Below are 22,148 nucleotides of genomic sequence, written 5' to 3'. Positions count from 1 at the left end.
GAAGACCTGAGGTTTAAGGGAGCTGAGCTGGCTGCAGATTCTGGCTACAGAAATGTGGCTGGATCCTGGAAATGTATTCCGGTGTCACCGTCCCTACGATGAAAGCCAGGGATGGGTGACCTACTGGAGCATGGTAGCTAAAAAGGTAACCTCAGGACATTGACTTAACTGCATCCAAATCCCAGTTCTAACACTTAGGAGTTATTTAACCACAAGCCGGGAAATGATGCTTCTTCATGCTTCAGTTTTCTTTCAGTGTAGACTAGGGAAAACAATGTTTTTCTCATAAGGTTGCTGTGATGGTAAAATGAATTCATACAGAACAAGCAATTAAAAGAATGCTTAGCATGTACAGTACTTAATACATACTAGTGATAACGATTCTTTTCTTTGTCAGTAATAAAACTGTCTCACTGTCAGCTGGTCAAACATAGAGTCCCAGAAAATTATTCTTATAATTCTTTAAGGCTTGAATTGTGGTTTGTTTCCTCTAAATCAGACGTTCTTGAAAATTAGGGGTTCTTCCTTGCATTCTCCTACTTACTTTTAGATTCATATTTTAAATGTACTTTAATAATTCACTCAGCAATGCGATAAGTAGTAACTTTCTGAATTGTTGTGAGTCTTAAGATATTCATATTTCACCATGATTATTGAATTAGAGCACGAGTATAGAATTCTAGGTTCAAAGCATTCTTCAGCACTTTAAGGGCACAATTTTATCATCTCCCAGCACCAAAGTTGCGGATGGGAAAGCTGATGTCAAGATAATTCTTGCTTCTTGTAGTTTTAATTATTTTATTTTTGTTTTTGATGATGTTCTTGATATTTCATTGCATTAAGAGAATTTTAAACTGTTTTAAAATTTTATCTTGTTCATCAGGAGATGTTTTCCATCTGGAAACTTGTACCTTGGTTCATTGCTGGGGAACTCTCAGCCGTTGCTATGGCCCGAATGTTTGTTCCCCCAATACATGTGTTGAACACCTAATCCCCAATGTGATGGTCTTTTAAGGTGGGGCCTTGGGGAGGTAATTAGTATTAGAATTAGTCATGAGGGTAAGTCCCCGGGATGTAATTAATGTTCTTATAGGGAAATGAAAAAACAAGAGCTCTCAACCAAGTAAAGACAAGTAGGCAACCATCTGTGAACCAGGAAGACAGCCCTCAGCAAGAACCTGATCACAGACCTGCAGCCTCCAGGACTGTGAAAAATGAATGCTTGTTGTTTAAGCCACCCAGTCAGCAGTGCTCTGTTATGTCAACACAGACTGAATAAGAAAACCATTATCCACTCAACTCTCTCAGCCCCACCCTATCTACTCTCTTCTTCTGGATTCCTATTTGAATAATATTAATGTACCTAGAGTTCTTTTTTCGGTTCTAAAAGATTTTGAATACCTAATAAATTCATGCAATCTCAACATCAAATATGAAAAGACTAGAGCAAAAACTCTCCCTCCCACCCCCGTTTCCCATTCATATAGTTCCTACTCCCCCATCCCCATTAGTAATATCTGTACATATTGCTAAATATTCATAGGGCAGGCCACAACTAACAACAACAAACAAGCAAAATTATGCTGAGATTATTATATTGTTAACTTAGGATACCATTACTCCTTTCTCTTTCCCTGCCCCCTCCAAACAGGCATCAAAATAATGCAAAACCGGGCTTCCCTGGTGGCGCAGTGGTTGAGAGTCCGCCTGCCGATGCAGGGGACACGGGTTCGTGCCCCGGTCCGGGAAGATCCCACATGCTGCGGAGCGACTGCGCCCGTGAGCCAAGGCCGCTGAGCCTGCGCGTCCGGAGCCTGTGCTCCGCGACGGGAGGGGCCACAGCAGTGAGAGGCCCGCGTACCGCAAAAAAAATGCAAAACCAAAGTTTTATCAACATAACAATATATCAATATATAAAGATTTTAAACAAGAGGTAAGTGGAAAGCAATCTGAAGAAGGTTTGTGGGAAAGCATGAATTAAACTTAGTCTGTGTCTTAAGAGACGATGAAACAATTTCTTGGCTGGTTTCCCAGAATCTATATCGATGCATTAAATGTGACATAAATAACTAGAGCTGTGCGGTGATGCAGCCCAAGTCACTCTCTGGACCACTGGCAGTCAAGATGGACAGCCCCTCTATCTAGAGCCTCCATATGATACTTTCGGCTAATAATAGTCTGCAGGCATCCTGTGGATAATAACATCTGTTCAGCACATGTCAGGCAGGCACCACGGAATTTGCAGCCACGGGTTGCATCCCCCAGTGAAATTCAAAGCAACATTCTGCTCTGGGTTCCACATCAACATTCAACTATTAAACTCTGAGCCACTTTACCACGTGTGCCTCATGAAGAGAAAAACAGAAACTGCGTGAAGAAAAAACACACAAATACGTTATTAACAAAGATAATTCTCCTTTCCCTCAGTCCCTTCTGGACTGTGCTCCATTCCCGTCTCTCTCTCTTCACCCCCTTCACCATTCCTCCATGCCCTGCATCCTGTTATAGACAGTTTTCCCTTCTTAATAAATAAGGAGGAACATTCACAGGGAGAAACAGAAGAGAAGCAGAAAGTGATGAAGTAACATTTCACCCAGTAACTGTGTCTAAAACGTCGATCCAGACCCCATGTCCCTGGGGTGGGGACAGTGGACATGGGACAAGTTGGGGTTGTGCTCGGGGTTCTACAACAACACCCAAATGAGAAGAACAGAAACATTTCTTGGATGCTTCACCTAGTACCTTATGAGCAACTTTAACAGTAAACAGTTCACCAATCATATTCTCCATTTCCTTGCCCATTGTTATTCCACTAACTTAAAACTTTCTGTTGTTGAAAAAATAAATCTACCCGGGAAAACCACATATTGCTGCCAGTTGGCAGACTCGAGAGGACATAAGCCAGGAAAGTGTGAGTTACAATTTGTTAGAATTCCAGTCTGTACATGCAGACAGACATGGAAAATGTGGGTAATTAAGTAATTCAAGCAAAACTCTATCTCTCTGTCTTTTTATTTGAGCTTCTGGCCAAGATGAAGTTGAAAGGAAGAGTGTATGGGCTTGTGAAAGTGAATCAGAGGGTGGGGTTAAGGAAAGGGTGGTGCTAGAAGTTTTAAAAATTATTTCTACAGTTAAAGGTCACTTAACTCAGCCACGGTCTCTTACTAAAGGAACCAGTTGCCAATTCTGCTCCCGTGTAAGAAAACAAGGTATTGTAAATAGTTCTTTGTTTTAAAATGTTTATGTTTTCTTTCTTTGTTGAGGTACCTAGCTAAAGAACAATTTATCGGGACTCCCACAAAACAGAAATAATAGATGAAGGCCAGCCCCCAGGAATTCTGTGCAGGTCTGGAGATTGAACCCTGAGCTGATTCAAAGTTGGTACTAGAAAGCGGGCTAAGCGGGAGAGAGCATTCACTTCCGAAGACGTCAGAAAGGTAGTTTTGCCGTGAATTGTGAAACTATGAATGGAGTTTTCTCCAGTCACATTTTTGGATTTGCTACCTTTGTATCTGTCAACACAGGTAAAAAGAAATAGGGTATTCTCAGAAGTATTGAACCAAAACCCTTCTAACCCTTCAGAAGAGCGGACTTGGCAACATGAATTTGAGCTTAGTCACTAATGTAGGGAACTAATGATTTGACTCTCTACCCTCCCGCCCACGCACACCTTCATGTCTTGGCTACCATTCCATGGGCCATTAGCTTTCTTCTCTTTCGTGGAATAACCTAAGTCCCTAAGCTCACACTCCATGCTCATCATAAATCCTCCCAGACTATTAATTCCCTCAGAAGTGGCTTTAGGTAAATATTGAAGTGCTGCGGATTCGGGGGGTCATTTTCTGATATGCACAACTCCACCAGGTAGACAATATCATCAGTATCATCGGAAAGTCAGGAGGCCTTGGATGTCCTCTAATGGAAAAGGGGAAGAGAGTCCTTCCCGCTCCCTCCTCCAGCTCATCATCATCTCTCTTTCTTCCTCCTCCTGTTCATCCTCTGTCGTCACCCAATCCCTCCCTTTCACCGTAAAACCTTAAAGACAGTAAGATATAATGACAAAAGCATCTGTATTTAGAGTCCAGAGAATGGGACTGCAACGATAGCTCTGCTGTTAGTTAGCTGTGCATGTTCGTCAGCACATTTAACCTCTCTGGGCCTCAGTTTCCTAGCAGATAAAATGAAGCAATTTGATTAGAGGGATTCCAAGGTTCTTTCCAACTCTGATTTGTGAAGAGTATGTGTATCTTTGATGAGACATATTGACGAGTTATACTATCCTTTTCTTATTTTCATATTTCTTTAGCTAAGCCCCCTTACAGATTGAGATTTTACCTATTTTACATATGTATGTATATTTATATGTATGTAAACTGATATATCCATGTACCTTCTGAAAATTGCAAAAGAGCCATTTATTCTGAAAAGGGCATAGTTGGCTTCTGATCTAGACATTTATAGTCTTTTCTGAAAAGATCACTGTCGAACCCTTGTATGGATAAATTATTTCATGTAGAATCTCATCCCCAAATTCTGCATCTTTCAGAAAGCACTTTTCACTGCCGGGATAATTTTATCCAGCACTGGCTGGCTTAGCACTTCTATACTTTTTTTTTAAAGGCAGGAATTATTCTTCTTGTATGGTCTGGGCTACACCTGATATATTAATGATATTAATGAGAGAATTAATGAAGTTGAAGATACCTGGATATTAACTTTCCACAAGAAATTAGCTTTTTCATTAGAGAGAGTTATTGTTTTCAGGGATTTGTTACAAGTAACTAAACTTTAGAATAACCATAAATAATAAGTAGAAAGATAAAAATCCTCAGCCTTAAAATGGTAGTTTCTCCTCTCCTCCCTTCATAGTGATTATGCTTTGGCCATGGAGCCAAGCATTTTCCATATGAAAGAATTCATGAGTTCTTAAAAGATAAAGCTTAATATACAGGCAGTAAGCAAAGCATCATTTGAATGAGTATAGCTGTAAAGAAAATAGGGAGGTTGTTTACAAGACAGCATTGGATCTGTCAAGGGAAATACTGATACACAAGTTTCGAACATTTTATGAGGGCGTAGAATTGCTACAAGAGTAGAGGTTCTTGCTTTTCTTCTTTAATAAGATAATGTTAGCCTAGGATTATCATCAGCTTCTGAAATAGGTGGGAGCTATGACTAGGGATGATTTAGAGGCTGGGAAGCTGTTTGGTTAAGTGTAAGCCTATGACTAGGAGGGATTTCAACAGTATCACTGTTAATCCAAGTCATGATGAAACCAAAACTTTGCCTACACATGCCTCTCCCTTAATTCAACCATTGAACTAGAGAGATCTTCTGACCTTTCTAAAGTTCTCATTCTAGGTTTCTCTGAGGGCCAGGTGATATCAGTGCAGGACCAAGTTCTATACGACATTGGCACTAATGGGAGTTTCTAGGCTTAGGAATTTGGTTTATTTTTAATCATTTAATCAGCTTGAGAAATTATTTGGCTATAAAATGACAATAGATTGAACTCACTATTTCTTTGATAGAGACTCAGTCTAAAAAGACTTAAATGAAAATATCAGGGTAATTAGACGTGAAATTTAGAAGGTGAATATAATATTTTTAAAAATGAGAAAGTTTGAGTTCCTTTGTTTGTTAAGATTGGTTTCAGAGGGTCTCACGCGAGTGAGGATAAAGGCAAGCAAGTCTTGAGTTCTCTACTTCTCTATGAGCATTTCCACTAAACTGTGAAAGATTTCAAGTTTAAATAGATAAAAAATGGTGGCTGGAGCCCAAACTATAAACACTCTAAAAGAGAAATAAACAAGTATTTGTAAGTTTTCATTTTGTGCAAAGTCCTGAGGTGGGTGTTACTGGATGCGCAAAGCTGAGTAAGAAAATTTTTCTCTCAAGGAAATTATCCTAGAGTTGAAAAGATATAAATCTATGCAAACAGAACTAGCAGTATGATAAGCTCCAAGCAGGCGGCAAAAGCTATTTTATGGGTCTTTGGTGGAAGACGTGCTCCTGTGAACCCCAAAGTTCAGAAAAGGCTTCCAGAGGGAAAGAAGATCCGGAGCAGAGTTGGATTTCAAGAGAATAAAGGAGGATAAAGGGAACCAAGATATCATACATCAGGGTGTGAAGGAATAAAAAAGGTTAAAAGTATAAAAATATGGATGAAAGATAAGTGAGAAAAAGTACAAAGTTGAAAAGGGGTATAATTATTCCTCATTTACTGGGTAAAGTCAGTAGGCATGTGGTCTGTTGGTAAGAGGCACTGGGCTGATTCCTCTGCCATTTATATCCTGGCATTTTCAACAGGGAGCCGCTAACTGACCAGAATCCAATTGTTCTCTCATGTGAACTAACTCTGAAATTTGAGCCAATTCTCTTAAACTCTCTGGACTTCATTTTTAAAATATTTAAAATAATGTTGGAGTGGAATTTTTCTAAAGTTTATTCAGCTCTTATGAGTGTATATATACATATTATATATATATATATATATATATATATATATATATAATCAGATATATATATAATCAGATTGGATAATACATTCTTTTGTCATTTCAATGAAGGGTAATTAAAAAAGATAATTATGTAAGCCAACAAATCCATTTACAAAAGTTAAATAAATGGAAAGGATTATTAACATGTTCTCTAACTTTATTTTTCTTAGATTTTCCCAATGGACTCTCTAGCAAAATCTGTCAATCAATTTGCTCTGGAGCTTAGCAAAAAGCTAGCTGAATCTGCTGAGGGTAAAAATATCTTTTTTTCTCCCTGGGGCATCTCAACCTCCTTGGCCATGGTGTATTTGGGCACCAAAGGCACCACGGCAGCCCAAATGTCCCGGGTGAGTGAGAAAGGTCAACCATCCTCTGTTGCCTTAAAATGAAATGCTTTTCTTGTCTTTTGTTCACTCCTCTCCTGAAATCCAAATAGCCCACGTTTTACAACCACGTCCTCCAAAATAAAAGACACACTTTAAATAAATTTTCTAGACCATAAAAAGAAATCTGAGAAAGTGAATCAATTTGAAAACTCTTTCTAGGAATACCGTTTAAGAACCGGTGTTCTTTGGCAAAATCAAATGGAGAGATGATGTTCCCTCACCCAGGTGCCCAGTGGGTAAGGAGTAAGGAAATTGAATAGGGAGAGGGACAGCAACAGGAAAAGTCAAGCTATCTTGTGATTTCAAGCAGTGTTTTCCCTGCCTATACCCAATGAATTCCGGGGAGCTCAGAACTTGGGCTTTGCCATTACTAAAGGCAAAAAAGCAGCCAAGTGAAGTCTTAAAGGCATTTTTATTACTGGTAGGTAGTCTCATGCACTCAGGTTTGATTCATAAGTAGGAGAGATGATTGAGCTGGGTGGGCACTTGGTAAAAAGAAGCACACAGAGATACAAAGTGGTACATGGAGAGGTTATCGAGTTTGGTTCAACACCAAAACCAATTTTATTTTGATTACTAAAATATTTCAAGAAAGTAATGGCTCATACTTTAAATAATAGAATTAGTCATCATCTTTCTAATCTCAGAAGGATTTTCTTGAAGAAAAAAATAGAAAAATCAAGTGAATCCTGTTCCTCATGCTTTGTTTGGTTGTTACTTTGTTTGGTCCCTGGTTGTCTAGATGAATCTAAAGAGCCCATTAAGGGCATTAAAATAGCAAAACAGGATTATTGTATACGCAATTATCAATTTGATGTAAGCATCCTCAAATCATAGCGAGTGTATGTGTACGTGTGTAGCCTTACACAGCAAAACATATCAAAGAGCCATATATATGTGTATCTGCATCTATGCTTGTGTAAACATATAAATATATGTGTGTGTTTTAAGTAAAAATAAAAATAGAAGAGAGTAAATTCAGCTCTAAATCATACAACGATTGAAAGGCCAAGTGACAAAATTTCCACCAAGAAGCTGGCCTCTGTGACAAGTATGGAAATGGGCACAGCCAGCAGTTCTGAATGAGACAGGCAGAATACATATTCTGTCAGTTTGGGTCTAGGATATCCCCCTTATGCTCATAATTTACAAGATATTGTGTGGTTTAAAAATAGCAACAACAAAATCTTGGTTCACAGAAAAATCCTGGTTCACAGCTAGTTAATAATTGGCTCATTATTAAAAGGTTTAACTATGAATGTGATAGACTTAATCTTAGATAAATGTCAATTTGCTTCCACTCCATATAAATATATTGCTGGGTGTTGCTTACCCTTGTTTTATTTCAATGTCACTGAAATATTAACAGCTTCAGTTTGCAATTGAGACTAATGAGTTGCTTAGGCACCTCCCCCTTTTTTTCCCTATGGCAAGTGGTTCCTGTCTGTCGCCACGTGTCAGCACAAACTCTGGTAAAGTAGACTTTATTCCTTTCTGTAAGCTGGGTCCAGGATGCATGCAGGAGATGGAATTATCACTTTGTTTTCTCAGGGGAAACAACGTCCACATCCTTCCTGTGACCTGTCACATGAATTGCTGGGGTGAAGACAAAGACTCTATCTCTATATGTCAGATGGTGGTAGGCAGTGAAAGCTGAAGCGCTTAAGTAGAAAAAGCAACTAAAATTCCTGAATTTTCCAGATAACTGGGGCAATGGTGGCATTTGCTTAAATTATCTAAGTGATGGTCTCAGTTGAATACCTAGGCTTCTTTTCAAACCAATCATAGATAAAAATGAAACTCGGAAAACATGAGAATTTTACCTCTAAGGCTATTCCCAACATTATCCTCAACGTCCCATAAAAAGTATTAAAATAAAGAGACTAGCAATTTAAATTCAACTTAAAAATTTATTTAAAAGCAGCTCTTGACTTACTCTTATTAGGTCAGGTAACACACCATTTAAGTCAAATCAGCGCTCCCTTGGTTCATTAATTATATGTTTTGTATCTATAGGAACAAATGGCTTGTAGTTGCTGATGTGTATTTCATATGATTACATCTCTGCAAAGTGCATTCACATATTGCCTTTTTATTGAAATTACAGGTTCTTCAGTTTAGCAGAGACCAGGACAGCAAACCTTGTCCTGACAGTTTTGAAAAGAAAAGGAAAATGGTATGTCTTATATTTCAATATCCATTTGATAATTAAGGAGAGAGCACTTTAGCACGTTAGTGGCTAAATTAAGCAACCTTTAATAGGTAACTTTTCTTTAAAATATATGTTAAAATTATGGGAAATTTTTTTTTTTTTTTTTGTGGTACACGGGCCTCTCACTGTTGTGGCCTCTCCCGTTGCGGAGCACAGGCTCCGGACATGCAGGCTCAGCGGCCATGGCTCACGGGCCCAGCCGCTCCGCGGCATGTGGGATCTTCCCGGACCGGGGCACGAACCCGTGTCCCCTGCATCGGCAGGCGGACTCTCAACCACTGCGCCACCAGGGAAGCCTGGGAAATTTTTTAGAGTGCAGAATGTCTACACTTTTTGGAAGGGTAATATTCTTTTCCCTTATCTCTTCCTTTCCCTCCCCTTCAAAACTACTCTACTTTCAACATTGTTCTTACTTCTGCAAACTAAGTGTGAAGAAAACGATGTCCCAACAGCCATTACATTCCTGCACTAATAATACTAAAGAGAACATTTTTTTTATCTACCATACAATCGATTTCGGCCTTTGTTCGTAAACTTTAAATCATTTCATTTACTATAAGTTGTTCTTATACACTTAGTTCTTGTTCAACATTTTTATTTAACCAATTTACTTTCTTTTAAAGGAATTCGATGTAGGCAAGGCTGAAGAAATACGTTCTAATTTCCAGACACTTATCTCAGAAATCAACAATCCCAGCAATGCTTGCATACTTAAAACAGCCAACAGGATCTATGGGGAGAAAACGTATCCATTTCACAATGTAAGTGCAAACATCTTATTTCAAGCTGATGGGGAAGAGTCACATGAGATCAATCAATAAACTCTTTGTACTTTTCTCCAGGGATCCCAGGGACAATCTTAATGTATATGGAGTATGTGGTCAGCATTTCTGATAAACAATCATTTAGCCTGACCAATGTGTCAAGTTGTAAAGGAAACCAATAACATATTTCAAACCAAATCTGGTGATCAGATCTTTATGCCCAGAATAAAGGGGTACACCCCAGGAACAACCCATGAAGACTTGTAGAAATGTGGTTTATATAATCCCTGGGCCAACATTTGTTTCATGGGAAACAGAGCAAAAGATATAGAATAACTCAATATGGTGAGTCTGAAGGAGCAGAGGGTGGTGTGGTCATAGGAGTGTGGCAGGAGACTGTGTCCTCAAGAGCAAAGTTGACTTTGCGATCAGGTAAGTCACTTCACATCTTGACTTCAGACACTTTAAGAAAGATTCTTAGCATGGAATTGAATCAACTTCTCTTCTGCTCTGATGGTTGAGACACCCACAGTGCAGACCATGAGTTCATCTTCAGTTCAGATGCAAGGGCTCCTCAGAGGAGTCAACTCCAAACCAAGCCAAGCATTTACTTCTTTCATGTTTGTCCATCACATCCTTTGGCACACTTCAGAAGAAAGCCAGAGGACCCAGGTGCCCAGTGGGTAAGGAGTAAGGAAATTGAATAGGGAGAGGGACAGCAACAGGAAAAGTCAAGCTATCTTGTGATTTCAAGCAGTGTTATCCCTGCCCATACCCAGTGAATTCCGGGGAGCTCAGAACTTGGGCTTTGCCATTACTAAAGGCAAAAAAGCAGCCAAGTGAAGTCTTAAAGGCATTTTTATTACTGGTAGGTAGTCTCATGCACTCAGGTTTGATTCATAAGTAGGAGAGATGATTGAGCTGGGTGGGCACTTGGTAAAAAGAAGCACACAGAGATACAAAGTGGTACTCTTTTAAAATATCCACAAGCCCTAGCTGTGCACAGAGAGGTTGATCAGAACCCATGAATCAAGACAAGGAATAGGTACCTCGAGAATGTTTACGTTTTCTTTTTACTGGATTATAAATTGTACAGAACGTAGACTTCATAATCTCCAAACCGCTGCCTGGAAGCTGAATTAACTCAACACTTTTTAACTGCACACAATTCCTCCATAAAGTAATAAACTGAAGGAATGCCACAGCTGTCCCGGGGAATAAATTATGTTTCAAGGCAGGTGCCCTTCTAAGCAGCAACCTTGGTTATAGCCCACTTAGGATGATGGCCACTGAGGGTAGCATCAACAGCCCGAAGGAAGAAGCCTGCTTTTTCCCTTAGCATACCTGACGAAACCTTTGACCAGTCTTGGAAATCGGTTTCCATGGCAGCCCATAGTTTCCCTCAGAAGCCCTCCCCAGGCTCTTGGGTGTTTAGAGTCCATAGACAGCAGCTGCCAGACCCGGGGTTCTTAATCTGGCTCCATCTCTACCACAGAAAGCCCAGTACTCCTTGGCTGGAGTCGCTCCTGGGATTCCTAGAATGGTCCTCCTTTTCATCCCAGCCCCATTTCCCAAGGACGAATAAAAACAGATGAACATGTGGAGGCTCCAGAGCTGTGGGAGACGGGCCTTCCTTCCATACCTGCGGCTCTGCATGGCTAGTCCGTGCCTAGCTAAGTTTACACAGGGCGATGTTTAGTTTCTAACCAAAGCTGGAGTGTGGAAAGATTGAGGGGAGCAATGGGGTGGCAGTTTGCAATTGTCCATCTAGCTGGGGTTTTTTTTTTTGGATAATCTAAATAGACTTGTTTATTGATTCTGGAAAAATTCTACAAAAGGAGATTTTACCTATATCTTCCAGAAATATTTACAAGACATGAAAACATACTTTGGCTCAGAGCCACAGTCTGTGAACTTTATGGAAGCTTCTGACCAAATCAGAAAGGAGATCAACTCTTGGGTTGAAAGCCAGACTGAAGGTAAGCCTTCTCCAAGGTACTCAGCAGTGCGCTTTCTCCAAGTATTGCTTTATTATTTTGAATTTGTGTTATGTATAAGCATAGGCATTTCTTAAATAGAACTGTGGACACATTCTAAATATTCAAAACATTTGTTTTATTCATGCCCATAATTTTTGATTTATAGCTTTTGCAATAAGTCTTATCTAAAACAGATAAGACAACCATTTTACCAAGCAGACAAGAAAATGATCAGATTCCACTAATTCCAAGGAGGACTCCAGGGATAAAAGGCAGAAAAATGCAAAAAAGAAATTTTGGAATGCTGCTGCACTTGCGGTTTCTAAAGAAAAATAGCTCCTGATGAACAATGAAAATGTGGCAGTAAATGTACTACATAACCTTAAGTAAGTTTCAAAATAGGTCATATATTAGCTTAGAGTATGGGCTGAGCTCTTGTAACAAAGAGACCCAAAATACAATATCTTAATAAGATAGAAGTTTATCTCTGACCTAATAGTCACAAGGTAGATAAGCATTCTGTTCCATGAAGGCATCCAGAGACCCAGACTAGTGGGTTAGCTCTGCCATCCTCGAGACATGGCTTTTATATTTGTCTAAGGTGATTCTTACATTTGTCAGTTTTACAGTCAGCAGGAAATAGGGAAAATAAAGCCTCTTTGCTTTTAAGGGGATGCCCTGAAACTTTCACACACCAGTTCCACTCATATCCCAAATTTGGATACATGGCCCATTTTATGCTCTGGTGACCAACTTGTCCTAGTTTGTAATAAAGGTCTTTAAAATGTAGTTTTTAGCTGGGTAGCCACATGCTACCTAAAAGTTAAGCGTTCTATTTCTAAAAAGGGAATAGTAGAGGGATTCTCATAGGTGATTTAGCAGTTTTTTAGTATGATCCTTATTTTAGAAATGAGGAAGCTGAGGCTTTAGAGAAACTGTTACCAAGATCAGATAGTTTAAAGCTTCAGAAATAGGACTGAAATCTGAGTCAGTTTAGCTCTGAAGTCTGAAGTCATTTCAATATTCCACGCTTCCTTTTCAATCGATATGTCTGTTGATGGTCCATTATATCTCACAAAGAAATACCAAAGGTGTAATCGCTAATGAATATTAATGATCAAGCCTTTGCTTTGCAGCAACGAACATGGAATGTTTAGGTAATCCCCCTCCCCCCAAACTTGAGAGTTCATTTGTATATTCCCGCCAGATATGCTTGCAGAGGGTCCCACATACTTCAAACTCGACATACTGAAGTCATATTCAGAACAGCTTATCCACACCTTGTCCTCTCCGTGCACTCATTCTCCATCCCGGCGGATGGGTGGCTACCACACTTGCCCAGATCAGAAGTCCGAGAGATACTCTAAATTCTCCCTTTTCCTTTGCCTCCTCCTGCGTGTTTCTGAGTTCATCTTTCCTTTCCAATCTCTTCCTCCTCTGCTCTCGGCTTTGTCATCATTTATCTGTGTTAATGCAATAATCTGTTTCTCATCTTGCTCCCCTCAAATGCAACCTCCATTCAGCCATCAGAACGACCTCCCTAAAATGTGAATTCGACCAAGTGGACCACGTACTCAAAATCCATCATGGTGCCCCACATCCTACAGGATGAATTCAAGCTGCCTAAACTGACATAGAAGGTCCAACAGGACCGTGAAGTCTTGTCTGTCTCTCCACTTCAACTCTTGTCATTCTCTGACTCAAAGTTGATACTCAGGAATTCTAAGTGGCACAGAGTCCCTGGAACTTCCTGTGCTACCTCACGACCCCATGCATTTGCTCATGTGTCCCTTCAATTCAAAACACGGTCCCCTCCCCTGCCACTCCTAGCCCCTTCATGGCCACTGGATAACATCTCAGGAGTTCCCTCAGGCATAATGTCCTCCCCTGGCTCCCAGGCTGAGCTGAGAGCCTTCTTGGTTGCTCCAAAAGCCCCCTGTGGGAACCTTTACCTTGACACTTACCACGTTGTTATTGAAATTAACTGTTGAAGTCCCTGCCTCCCCCACTAAACTCAAGAACGCCAAGGGCAGTAATACTATCTTATTTGAGTTTCTGCTTTGAATCACTAACAGATAACAGCCCTGCTCAGGGTAGCTATTCAGAGCAATGTTTATTGAAGTGAATTGAGGAAGTTGGCAGCCCTAAATTCTCAGTTCCTTTTTCACTGGACTAGTGACTCAGAAGCCATGGTGAGGCAAGAGTGACCATTATCCTTAACTTATGCCTGATTTGGATTCATCTAAAAGTAAGTCTGTCTTGAGAACTACAGATCAGCTAGCATTTACAGAAAGGAATTACTTGCACTGTTCCAGTTCACATGAGGACCAAATGTGATTCTATAAGCAAAAGTACATTGTAATATACAACACAAACTCAATGTAGTAGAAGCAGGGGCAAGAATAGTGCTGGAAGGCTTCCCTGGTGGCGCAGTGGTTGAGAGTCCGCCTGCCGATGCAGGGGACACGGGTTCGTGCCCCGGTCCGGGAAGATCCCACATGCCGCGGAGCGGCTGGGCCCGTGAGCCATGGCCGCTGAGCCTGCGCGTCCACAGCCTGTGTTCCGCAACGGGAGAGGCCACAACAGGGAGGGGCCCGGGTACCCCAAAAAAAAAAAAAAAAAAAAAAAAAATAGTGCTGGAGCTGAACTAAATCTCAGCTCTCAAATTCCTACCCAGTGCCCACTCTGTTCTCTGGAAGACAGGTGGGGACCCTACAGACAGGAAGGCGGGGAGCAACTCATCTGCTATCTTTCGCCCCAGCAAAGCCTTTCTGAGCTGAGTGGAGAGTTATTGTCTGACACGGCGTAAGCTCGGTTTGCATAAGGATCCTTGCCGTGCTTCCCCCGCACAGGCTGACACACTCGAGGAGCATGACAGGATCCATCTCTCTAGATCAGGGGTCCCCAACCCCCGGGCCTGGGCCTGTCAGGAACCGGCACGCACAGCAGGAGGTGAGTGGCGGGCAGGTGAGCGAAGCTTCATCTGCCACTGCCTGTCGCTCCCCGTCGCTCGCATCACCGCCTGAGCCATCCCCACACCCCGACTCCCAGCCCTGGTCCATGGAAAAATTGTCTTCCACAAAACTGGTCCTTGGTGCCAAAAACTTTGGGGACTGCTGCTCTAGATTACAGAGCTGTCCGGATCTTCCTGTGATGACAGAAATATGCCATAAATCCTAGGGCTGCCATAACAAATTACCAGCAACTGTGTGGTTTAAACCAATAGAAATATATTCTCTCATAGTTCTGGAAGCTGCAAGTCTGAAGTTAAGGTGTTAGCAGGGCCTTGCTCCCTTGGAAAGCTTCAGGGAAGAAACCGCTCCACGCCTGTCTCCTAGTTGCTGATGGTTATTGGCAATCCTTGGCTTGTAGGCACATCTCTCCAATCTCTGCCTCTGTTGATACATAACTTTCTTTTTTGTCTCTCCTATGTCTCCATGTTTTCACACTCTGTGTGTCTGTGTCCGAATTTCTCTCCCCTTATAAGAATACCAGTCATTGAATTAGAGCCCACCTTAATCCAGTATGACTTCATTTGAACTTGACTGCATCTGCAAAGACTCTGTTTCAAAATAAGATCACATTCACAGGGACCGGAGGTTAGGATTTAACATATCTTTCTGGATGACACAATTCAGCCCACAAAAGTAATATTCTCACAAAAATTTATAAACTAAATATTATCTTGAGGAAGCATCAGACAAACTTGAACTGAGAATTGAGCATTCTACAAATATTTTTCAAAAGTATCAAGGTCATGAAAGACAAAGAATGAATGAGGAACATGAAAGACAAAGAATGAATGAGGAATGAAAGAAAAAGACTAAAGGGGACTAAAAGGAAATGACAACTAAATGCAACTTGAGCTCTTGGATTGATTTCTGGTCCAGGAAAAAAAGGACTTTATTGGAACAAGAGATGAAATTTAAATAGGATCTGTTAATAATATTCTATTAATACTAACTTCCTGGCTTGGATCATTGGTGGATACAAGATGTTATCATTTAACGGTATTTCATAATCATCATTTTTATGTATGGCATTTCACCAGGATGTAACTACATCATTTGAAATCTGTCCTTTTGCTCTTTTAGGAAAAATCCTGAATCTCCTACCTGATAATGCTGTGGATTCTGCAACCAGAATGGTTCTGGTAAATGCCCTTTACTTTAAAAGAATCTGGGAACATCAATTCTTGGTCCAAAATACCACAGAAAAGCCTTTCAGAATAAACAAGGTAGGAACCTGTTAATAACCAGTATGAAGTTTTACATGGCATTGCAAAGGGAATTCTATTTTAAATTTATTCTCTCTGACTATATGCTCCTGTAAACTATGGTTCTTACCAGGGCAGGGATGACTGTGCTAAAAACCCCAGTTCCATCCTACCTGGAAATTCCCCTTTCATTATTTTTTCTCTGAAAATAGACTATTCACATATTTTATTACTCAGTCCTTGCTGCAACTATGGTAGAGTAGGTAAGGTAGTTATTACATTTATTTCTCAGGTTAGAAATGCAGCATGGTTAAATGACTAGAGCCATGCTTAAGTTGAAGGCTTCCAGGACCATAACCCCAAACTCTTTGCTTACTAGTTCTATTCTTGTTCTATTAAGGCAGTACCACCGTGTACCAAACTCTTACCCTTCCATAAGAAAAAGAAATAAAATTTTAAAATCTTATTTCTTTCGTTAACGTTTCCTTCTGTGTTAGGACACAGCACACTTGTTTTTGATTACTTCAGCAACAAGGGAGACTAATGGAAGCTGACAGATACATCTAAGGGCTGGATGTGGCTGGGTCTTGGGACTTGAGTGGAAACAAGGATTCAAATGTTGTCAGGATTCGTTCTCTATCTTTCCAACTCTGTTTCTCCCATTATTCTTCTCTCAGCCTGAAGTCTAACTTCCTCTGCGGCCCAGTCCACAAAGGCAGAACATGGCTACCCACATCTCCTCCATTCTACAGACCAGTCTGATAGGTCTCATTCCAAATTCCTAGGCAAGGAACCGATTGGCCAAAGATTGTAAACATATTTTGGTCCTGGGGTGGATCACCTCACATAAACAGTGCTGCTGAGGACCTACTGCTGTAACCATATGGTTGTGTGCAATAGGCGGTTTTCAGATAATTGGTGGGGTAAAGATGGGGAAGGACTGAACATATAACGCAATAGGCTAACTAGAAATGTGCTGGATAGTTACTTGGCTGAATATATTCACCAGGAATTTTCAGATGCAAGTGATAGAAAAGCATTCCAAACTAGCTCCAGTAAAATGGGCATTGTGTTCGCATTAGCTTATGCAACTAAGAGGAACTGGGAAGTCTGGGAGTGGGATCTTTGAATCTCAAACATAATCCATTTTCTCTGCCCCACCCCTGACCCCTCCTTTTTGCCTTCATTCTCTAATACTAAAGATGGAATTTATCCATATGACCAGGGAATATGACAGCCCCATATTCTAGCTTCACAACCCTACTACATAGACAAAGTCTTGGCTGCTAGCTCTAACAGAATGCTCCCAAAGAGGACTCCGGTTGGTGCCATTCATACACTTATCCTTGAGACAATCACTGTATCACAGAGTGTCCTGAATGAACAGCCCTGGTCACATGGCCACTACCTTAGCAGAACAGTACGATTTTGTGATGGACATTTAGCTCCACGTAGAGTGGATAAATAACATACGTCTGAATTGCAGGGTTTTGCTTTCGTTTCACCATTGGCTTTACTAAAAATTCATAATGTCATGTATCTACCATTACAGTATCATACAGAATACTTTCATTGTCCTAAAAATGCCCTGTGCTCCAAACATTCATCCCTCCCTCTAAATCTCTGGCAACCACTGATCTTTTTACGGTCTTTATAGTTTTGCCCTTTCAGAATGCCGTAGAAACAGAATTGCATAGTATGTAGCCTTTTCAGACCGTCTTCTTCCACTTAGCGATACGTATTTAAAGTTCCTCCATGCCTTTTTTATGGCTTGATAGATCATTTCACTTTGTTGCAGAATACTATTCCATTGTATGGATGTAGCAGTTTGTTTATCCATTCACCTTACTGACGGGCATTTTGGTTGCTTCCAGTTTTTAGCTATTATGATTAAAGCTGCTATAAACATTTGCATGCAAGATTTTGTGTGGACACGTTTTTAACTCATTTTGGTAATTACCCAGGAGCACAGTTGCTGGATCACATGGTAAGACTGTATTTAGCTTTGTAAGAAACCACCGTACTGTCATCCAATATGGCTTCCATTTTGCATTCTCACTGGCAGAGAATGTCAGTTCCACCCTCGCTAGAAGTTTATGTTATCAGTGTTTTGAACTTTTAGCCATTCTATTAGATCTGTAGTAGTGGTATCGTCACTGTTTTAATTTGCAAGTCCCTAAGGACATAAGATTGAACATCTTTTCATATGCTGTAGGTCTGCCTTTGGTGAGGTATCAGTTCAGATCTTTCGCCTGTTTTTAAAATTGGGTTCTTTGCCTTATAATTGTTGAGTTTTAAGAGGTCTTTTCAAATTTTGGATACCAGTCCTTTATCAATTATGTGTTTTGAAACTCTTATCTCCTAGTTTATTGCTTGTCTTTTCATTCTCTTAGTGAATTTCAGTTTTATGATACTAAAATACCCTCACACAAAAACAAAAACCACAAATGTGTGTGTGTGAAATGCACCTTACTCAGTTTCGGAATCACTGGCATTTACATAGTTTGCACAAGACTCTTTTAAGTGTTTGGTAGAATCCAGCTTGCCATGATTTATAGAGGATGCCGTAACAGTGTCAGAGGAAGAAACTCCCACATCATTTATTGATGATGTTATCCAGTAGAACACATATTTCCAGAAAACAAGGTTTGAATAATTTTATTCAGCATTTAGCAGAGGATCACTAGCTTTGCCAGTGTCCCAGACTACTGGGAACCAATGATGCTAAAGAATTAAGGATTTGGTGGAACACCTCCCCAGTGATTTTGCTACATGTATTCTACAGACTACAAGCAAACCAGTGCAAATGATGTCCATGAAAGAAAAACTTCAAGTATTTTACATAGAAAAGCCACAAGCCATAGGCCTTCAACTCTTCTATGAGAACCGTGACCTCAGCCTACTCATACTACTGCCGGAAGACATCAGTGGGCTGGATCAGGTAAAGGGATCAGTCTATTCACCCCTACCTTCGTTCCTCTCCCCTTTGGTAACAAGTTTATTTCCTATATCTGTGAGTCTGTGTCTGTTTTGCATATACATTTATTTGTATGGAGAAAAACTTTAAAAAAAGACATCAGTCTGTCTGACACGAAGAGGGTTCTAGTGTTTATCCCTCCGGGGAAAAACATAAAGACATGATCTCCCAGTTCTTTAATTTCTGCAGAGGAAGGCAACCAACTTACCTTGAGCCCTAGGTACTGTATTTTTACATCATTTAAGCTTTACAAAACTTTGTCAGGTTGATATTACTATCCCTCAGGAAGGTTAAGTAATCTATAGACATCTTTAGCATAGGGGAGTCACACAAACAACCACACAAACAACAGATAGAGATATTTATTGTCAGTCACAAAGCTGTGTGGATTGATCATAACAACCTTTCAGTCAATATAGGTCTTTCTTCTCCTTCCGATAGGACTTACCTAATTAATTTTTTAATCACTTGCATTAATCTAGCCTTAGACATATGTTTAAAAACATTAAATGGGTTACTTTTTTTTTTTTTTTTTTTTTTCGGTACGCGGGCCTCTCACTGTTGTGGCCTCTCCCGCTGCGGAGCACAGGCTCCGGACGCGCAGGCTCAGCGGCCATGGCTCACGGGCCCAGCCGCTCCGCGGCATGTGGGATTTTCCCGGACCGGGGCACGAATCCGCATCCCCTGCATCGGCAGGCGGACTCTCAACCACTGCGCCACCAGGGAAGCCCCTAAAACATTTTTAAAAAACATTTTTTATCAAGTTAACACTCTTCAGGAGATATAGTCTGTATCAGTGCATCTTCAAGTATTATTTAAGTTGTTCATCTGTTAAACTTCTCTTAAGCCTGACTTTGGTCTGCCCACATTTCTGAGCAATTTGCATGTCTAAACTGAACACTAGCTTCTCATGCAACAAGTGTTCTGTCGTTCTTTACACTGTGCCTAATTTCTTGTGTGCCAGATTATTTAGGTTTCCACCACCCTACTAGTGTGTAGAAAGATTTCTAAATAGTGTCATAAAATTTGTGAAACTGGAGAGGATAGTAGAAATAAGACCAAGTGTGAATACTAAACCATTAGAGTTACACCCTTAAAAGATAAGCCTTTCTTTTTAAAAGTGCAGGTTCCTGACCTGAAGATATTGTCACTTACTGCACATAATTTACAAATATGTCACTGATAGCAATACTTGGATCTAGAAAATTCTTAAAGTAGCAAAAGCATGTGCTTTGAAACAGACAGGTTATTTAAAAAAATCAAACATTGTTTATCATATATATGTACGCATATGTGTATATTATATTTATTGTTTAAAAAATTTTAAATATAAAGAAGAGAAAAAGCACCCTCAAAACCACTATTTAAAATATCATTACTCTTGGGACTTCCCTGGTGGTCCAGTGGTTAAGACTCTGCGCTTCCAGTGCAGAGAGCGTGGGTTTGATCCCTGACTGGGGAGCTAAGATCCCACATGCCAAGCAGCGTGGCCAAAAGATTAAGAAAAAAAAAAAAGTCATTACTCTTAAGATTGGAGGATTTTCCTTTCTTTGTTTTTCTTTCCTTATTTTTTCGTAGTTTATAGTTACTAGTTTCATATTGGCGTGATTATATAGACATTTTACCTCAGATTTTGTTTTCAAGGAATTGTCTACTATGTTAATAAAACTAAAGTTTTTTGTGTGCCCTGGCATACAACATGTCCTAGAGTATATGCTCTTGTGTTGACAACACCTAAGTGTATATTTATATTGATGTATTTGCACGTGTAGCTGAGGTCTTGCATATTATCATAGAAGCACTTCCATTTCGTATCAAGGTCTGATCTATATCCTGAGAACTATTAATCTGCAAAATGATTATGTCAAGGATGTGGGGAGGATCTCAGTATAAACAAAGCATTTCCAAATGTGTGTGTTTTGTTACCTTTGGTAATAGGAGTGACTATAATTCATTTATATAATATCTAAAGGTCTCACTCAACGAACAGTTCTCACTCCACTCTGAAATTACTGACTCTTTCTTCCTTGGCTCCAAACTAGCTGGAAAAAGCCATCACCTATGAGAAGTTGAGTGAGTGGACCAGCGCAGACATGATGGAGTTGTGTGACGTGCAGCTGCATCTTCCCAAGTTCAAGCTGGAAGAGACTTATGATCTCAGGTCAACCCTGAGCAGTATGGGGATGAGCGATGCCTTTAGCCAGAGCAAAGCAGATTTCTCAGGAATGTCTATGGAGAGAAACCTATTTCTGTCCAATGTTTTCCATAAGTCTTTTGTGGAAATAAATGAACAAGGTACAGAGGCCGCAGCTGGTACTGGGAGTGAGGTGAGTTTTCGAATTAAACTCCCCTCCGTTGAATTCAATGCAGACCACCCATTCCTCTTCTTCATCAGGCACAACAAAACCAATAGCATTCTATTTTACGGGAGATTCTGCTCCCCTTAAACCCTGCATCTCTCTCATCAAACAAGAGCATCTTACAGTGTGAAAAATACACATATGATGGAAAAACACAATTATAATAAAAACCAGTTTATAGCCTGGCTCTTTTTAACATATAAATATTAGCAAAATTATCTTGAAATAATATATTCTAGTTATCCTATCATGCCTATATAGCTAGAGAGAACGGCAAATTTAACTTTTTAAACTTTTTTTTTTGCTGACATTCAGTTTTATTATTTTTTACATCTTTATTGGAGTATTAATGCTTTACAGTGTTGTGTTAGTTTCTGCTGTATAACAAAGTGAATCAGCTATATGTGTACATATATCCCCATATCCCCTCCCTCTTGCGTCTCCCTCCCACCCCTCTAGGTTGTCACAAAGCATTGGGCTGAGCTCCCTGTGCTATGCGGCTGCTTCCCACTAGCTATCCATTTTACATTTGGTAGTGTATGTATGTAAATGCTGCTCCCTCACTTCGTCCCAGCTTCCCTTTCCCCACCTGTGTCCTCAAGTCCGTTTTCTACGTTTGCATCTTTATTCCTGCCCTGCCACTAGGTTCATCAGTATGTCATTTAGATTCCATATATATGTGATAGCATACGGTATTTTTCTCTTTCCGACTTACTTCACTCTGTATGACAGATACTAGGTCCATCCACCTCAT

General features: G+C 40.2%; 1 protein-coding gene across 2 annotated transcripts; it reads left to right on the top strand.

The window, feature by feature from the left end:
- The first annotated feature begins 3,153 nt into the window (after window positions 1-3,153).
- On the top strand, window positions 3,154-21,797 carry LOC114898392 (serpin B10). Of its 2 annotated transcripts, XM_029227807.1 has the most exons (8): window positions 3,154-3,209; window positions 6,671-6,847; window positions 8,994-9,062; window positions 9,722-9,859; window positions 11,724-11,841; window positions 15,936-16,078; window positions 18,843-18,998; window positions 21,077-21,797. In XM_029227807.1, exons 2-8 carry the CDS (start codon window positions 6,680-6,682, stop codon window positions 21,479-21,481), a joined length of 1,197 nt encoding a protein of 398 aa, XP_029083640.1. In that variant the 5' UTR covers window positions 3,154-3,209; window positions 6,671-6,679; the 3' UTR covers window positions 21,482-21,797. The 2 variants fall into 2 exon arrangements, with proteins under 2 accessions (XP_029083640.1, XP_029083649.1); XM_029227816.1 differs by lacking the exon at window positions 6,671-6,847 and having other exon boundaries at window positions 3,168-3,209.
- Window positions 21,798-22,148: the final 351 nt, after the last annotated feature.

Source organism: Monodon monoceros, unplaced genomic scaffold, assembly GCF_005190385.1.
Source record: "Monodon monoceros isolate NGI ecotype Baffin Bay Population unplaced genomic scaffold, NGI_Narwhal_1 Super_Scaffold_1, whole genome shotgun sequence".
Classification (NCBI taxonomy): Eukaryota; Metazoa; Chordata; class Mammalia; order Artiodactyla; family Monodontidae; genus Monodon; species Monodon monoceros.
This window is presented reverse-complemented; position numbering and strand designations above follow the sequence as displayed.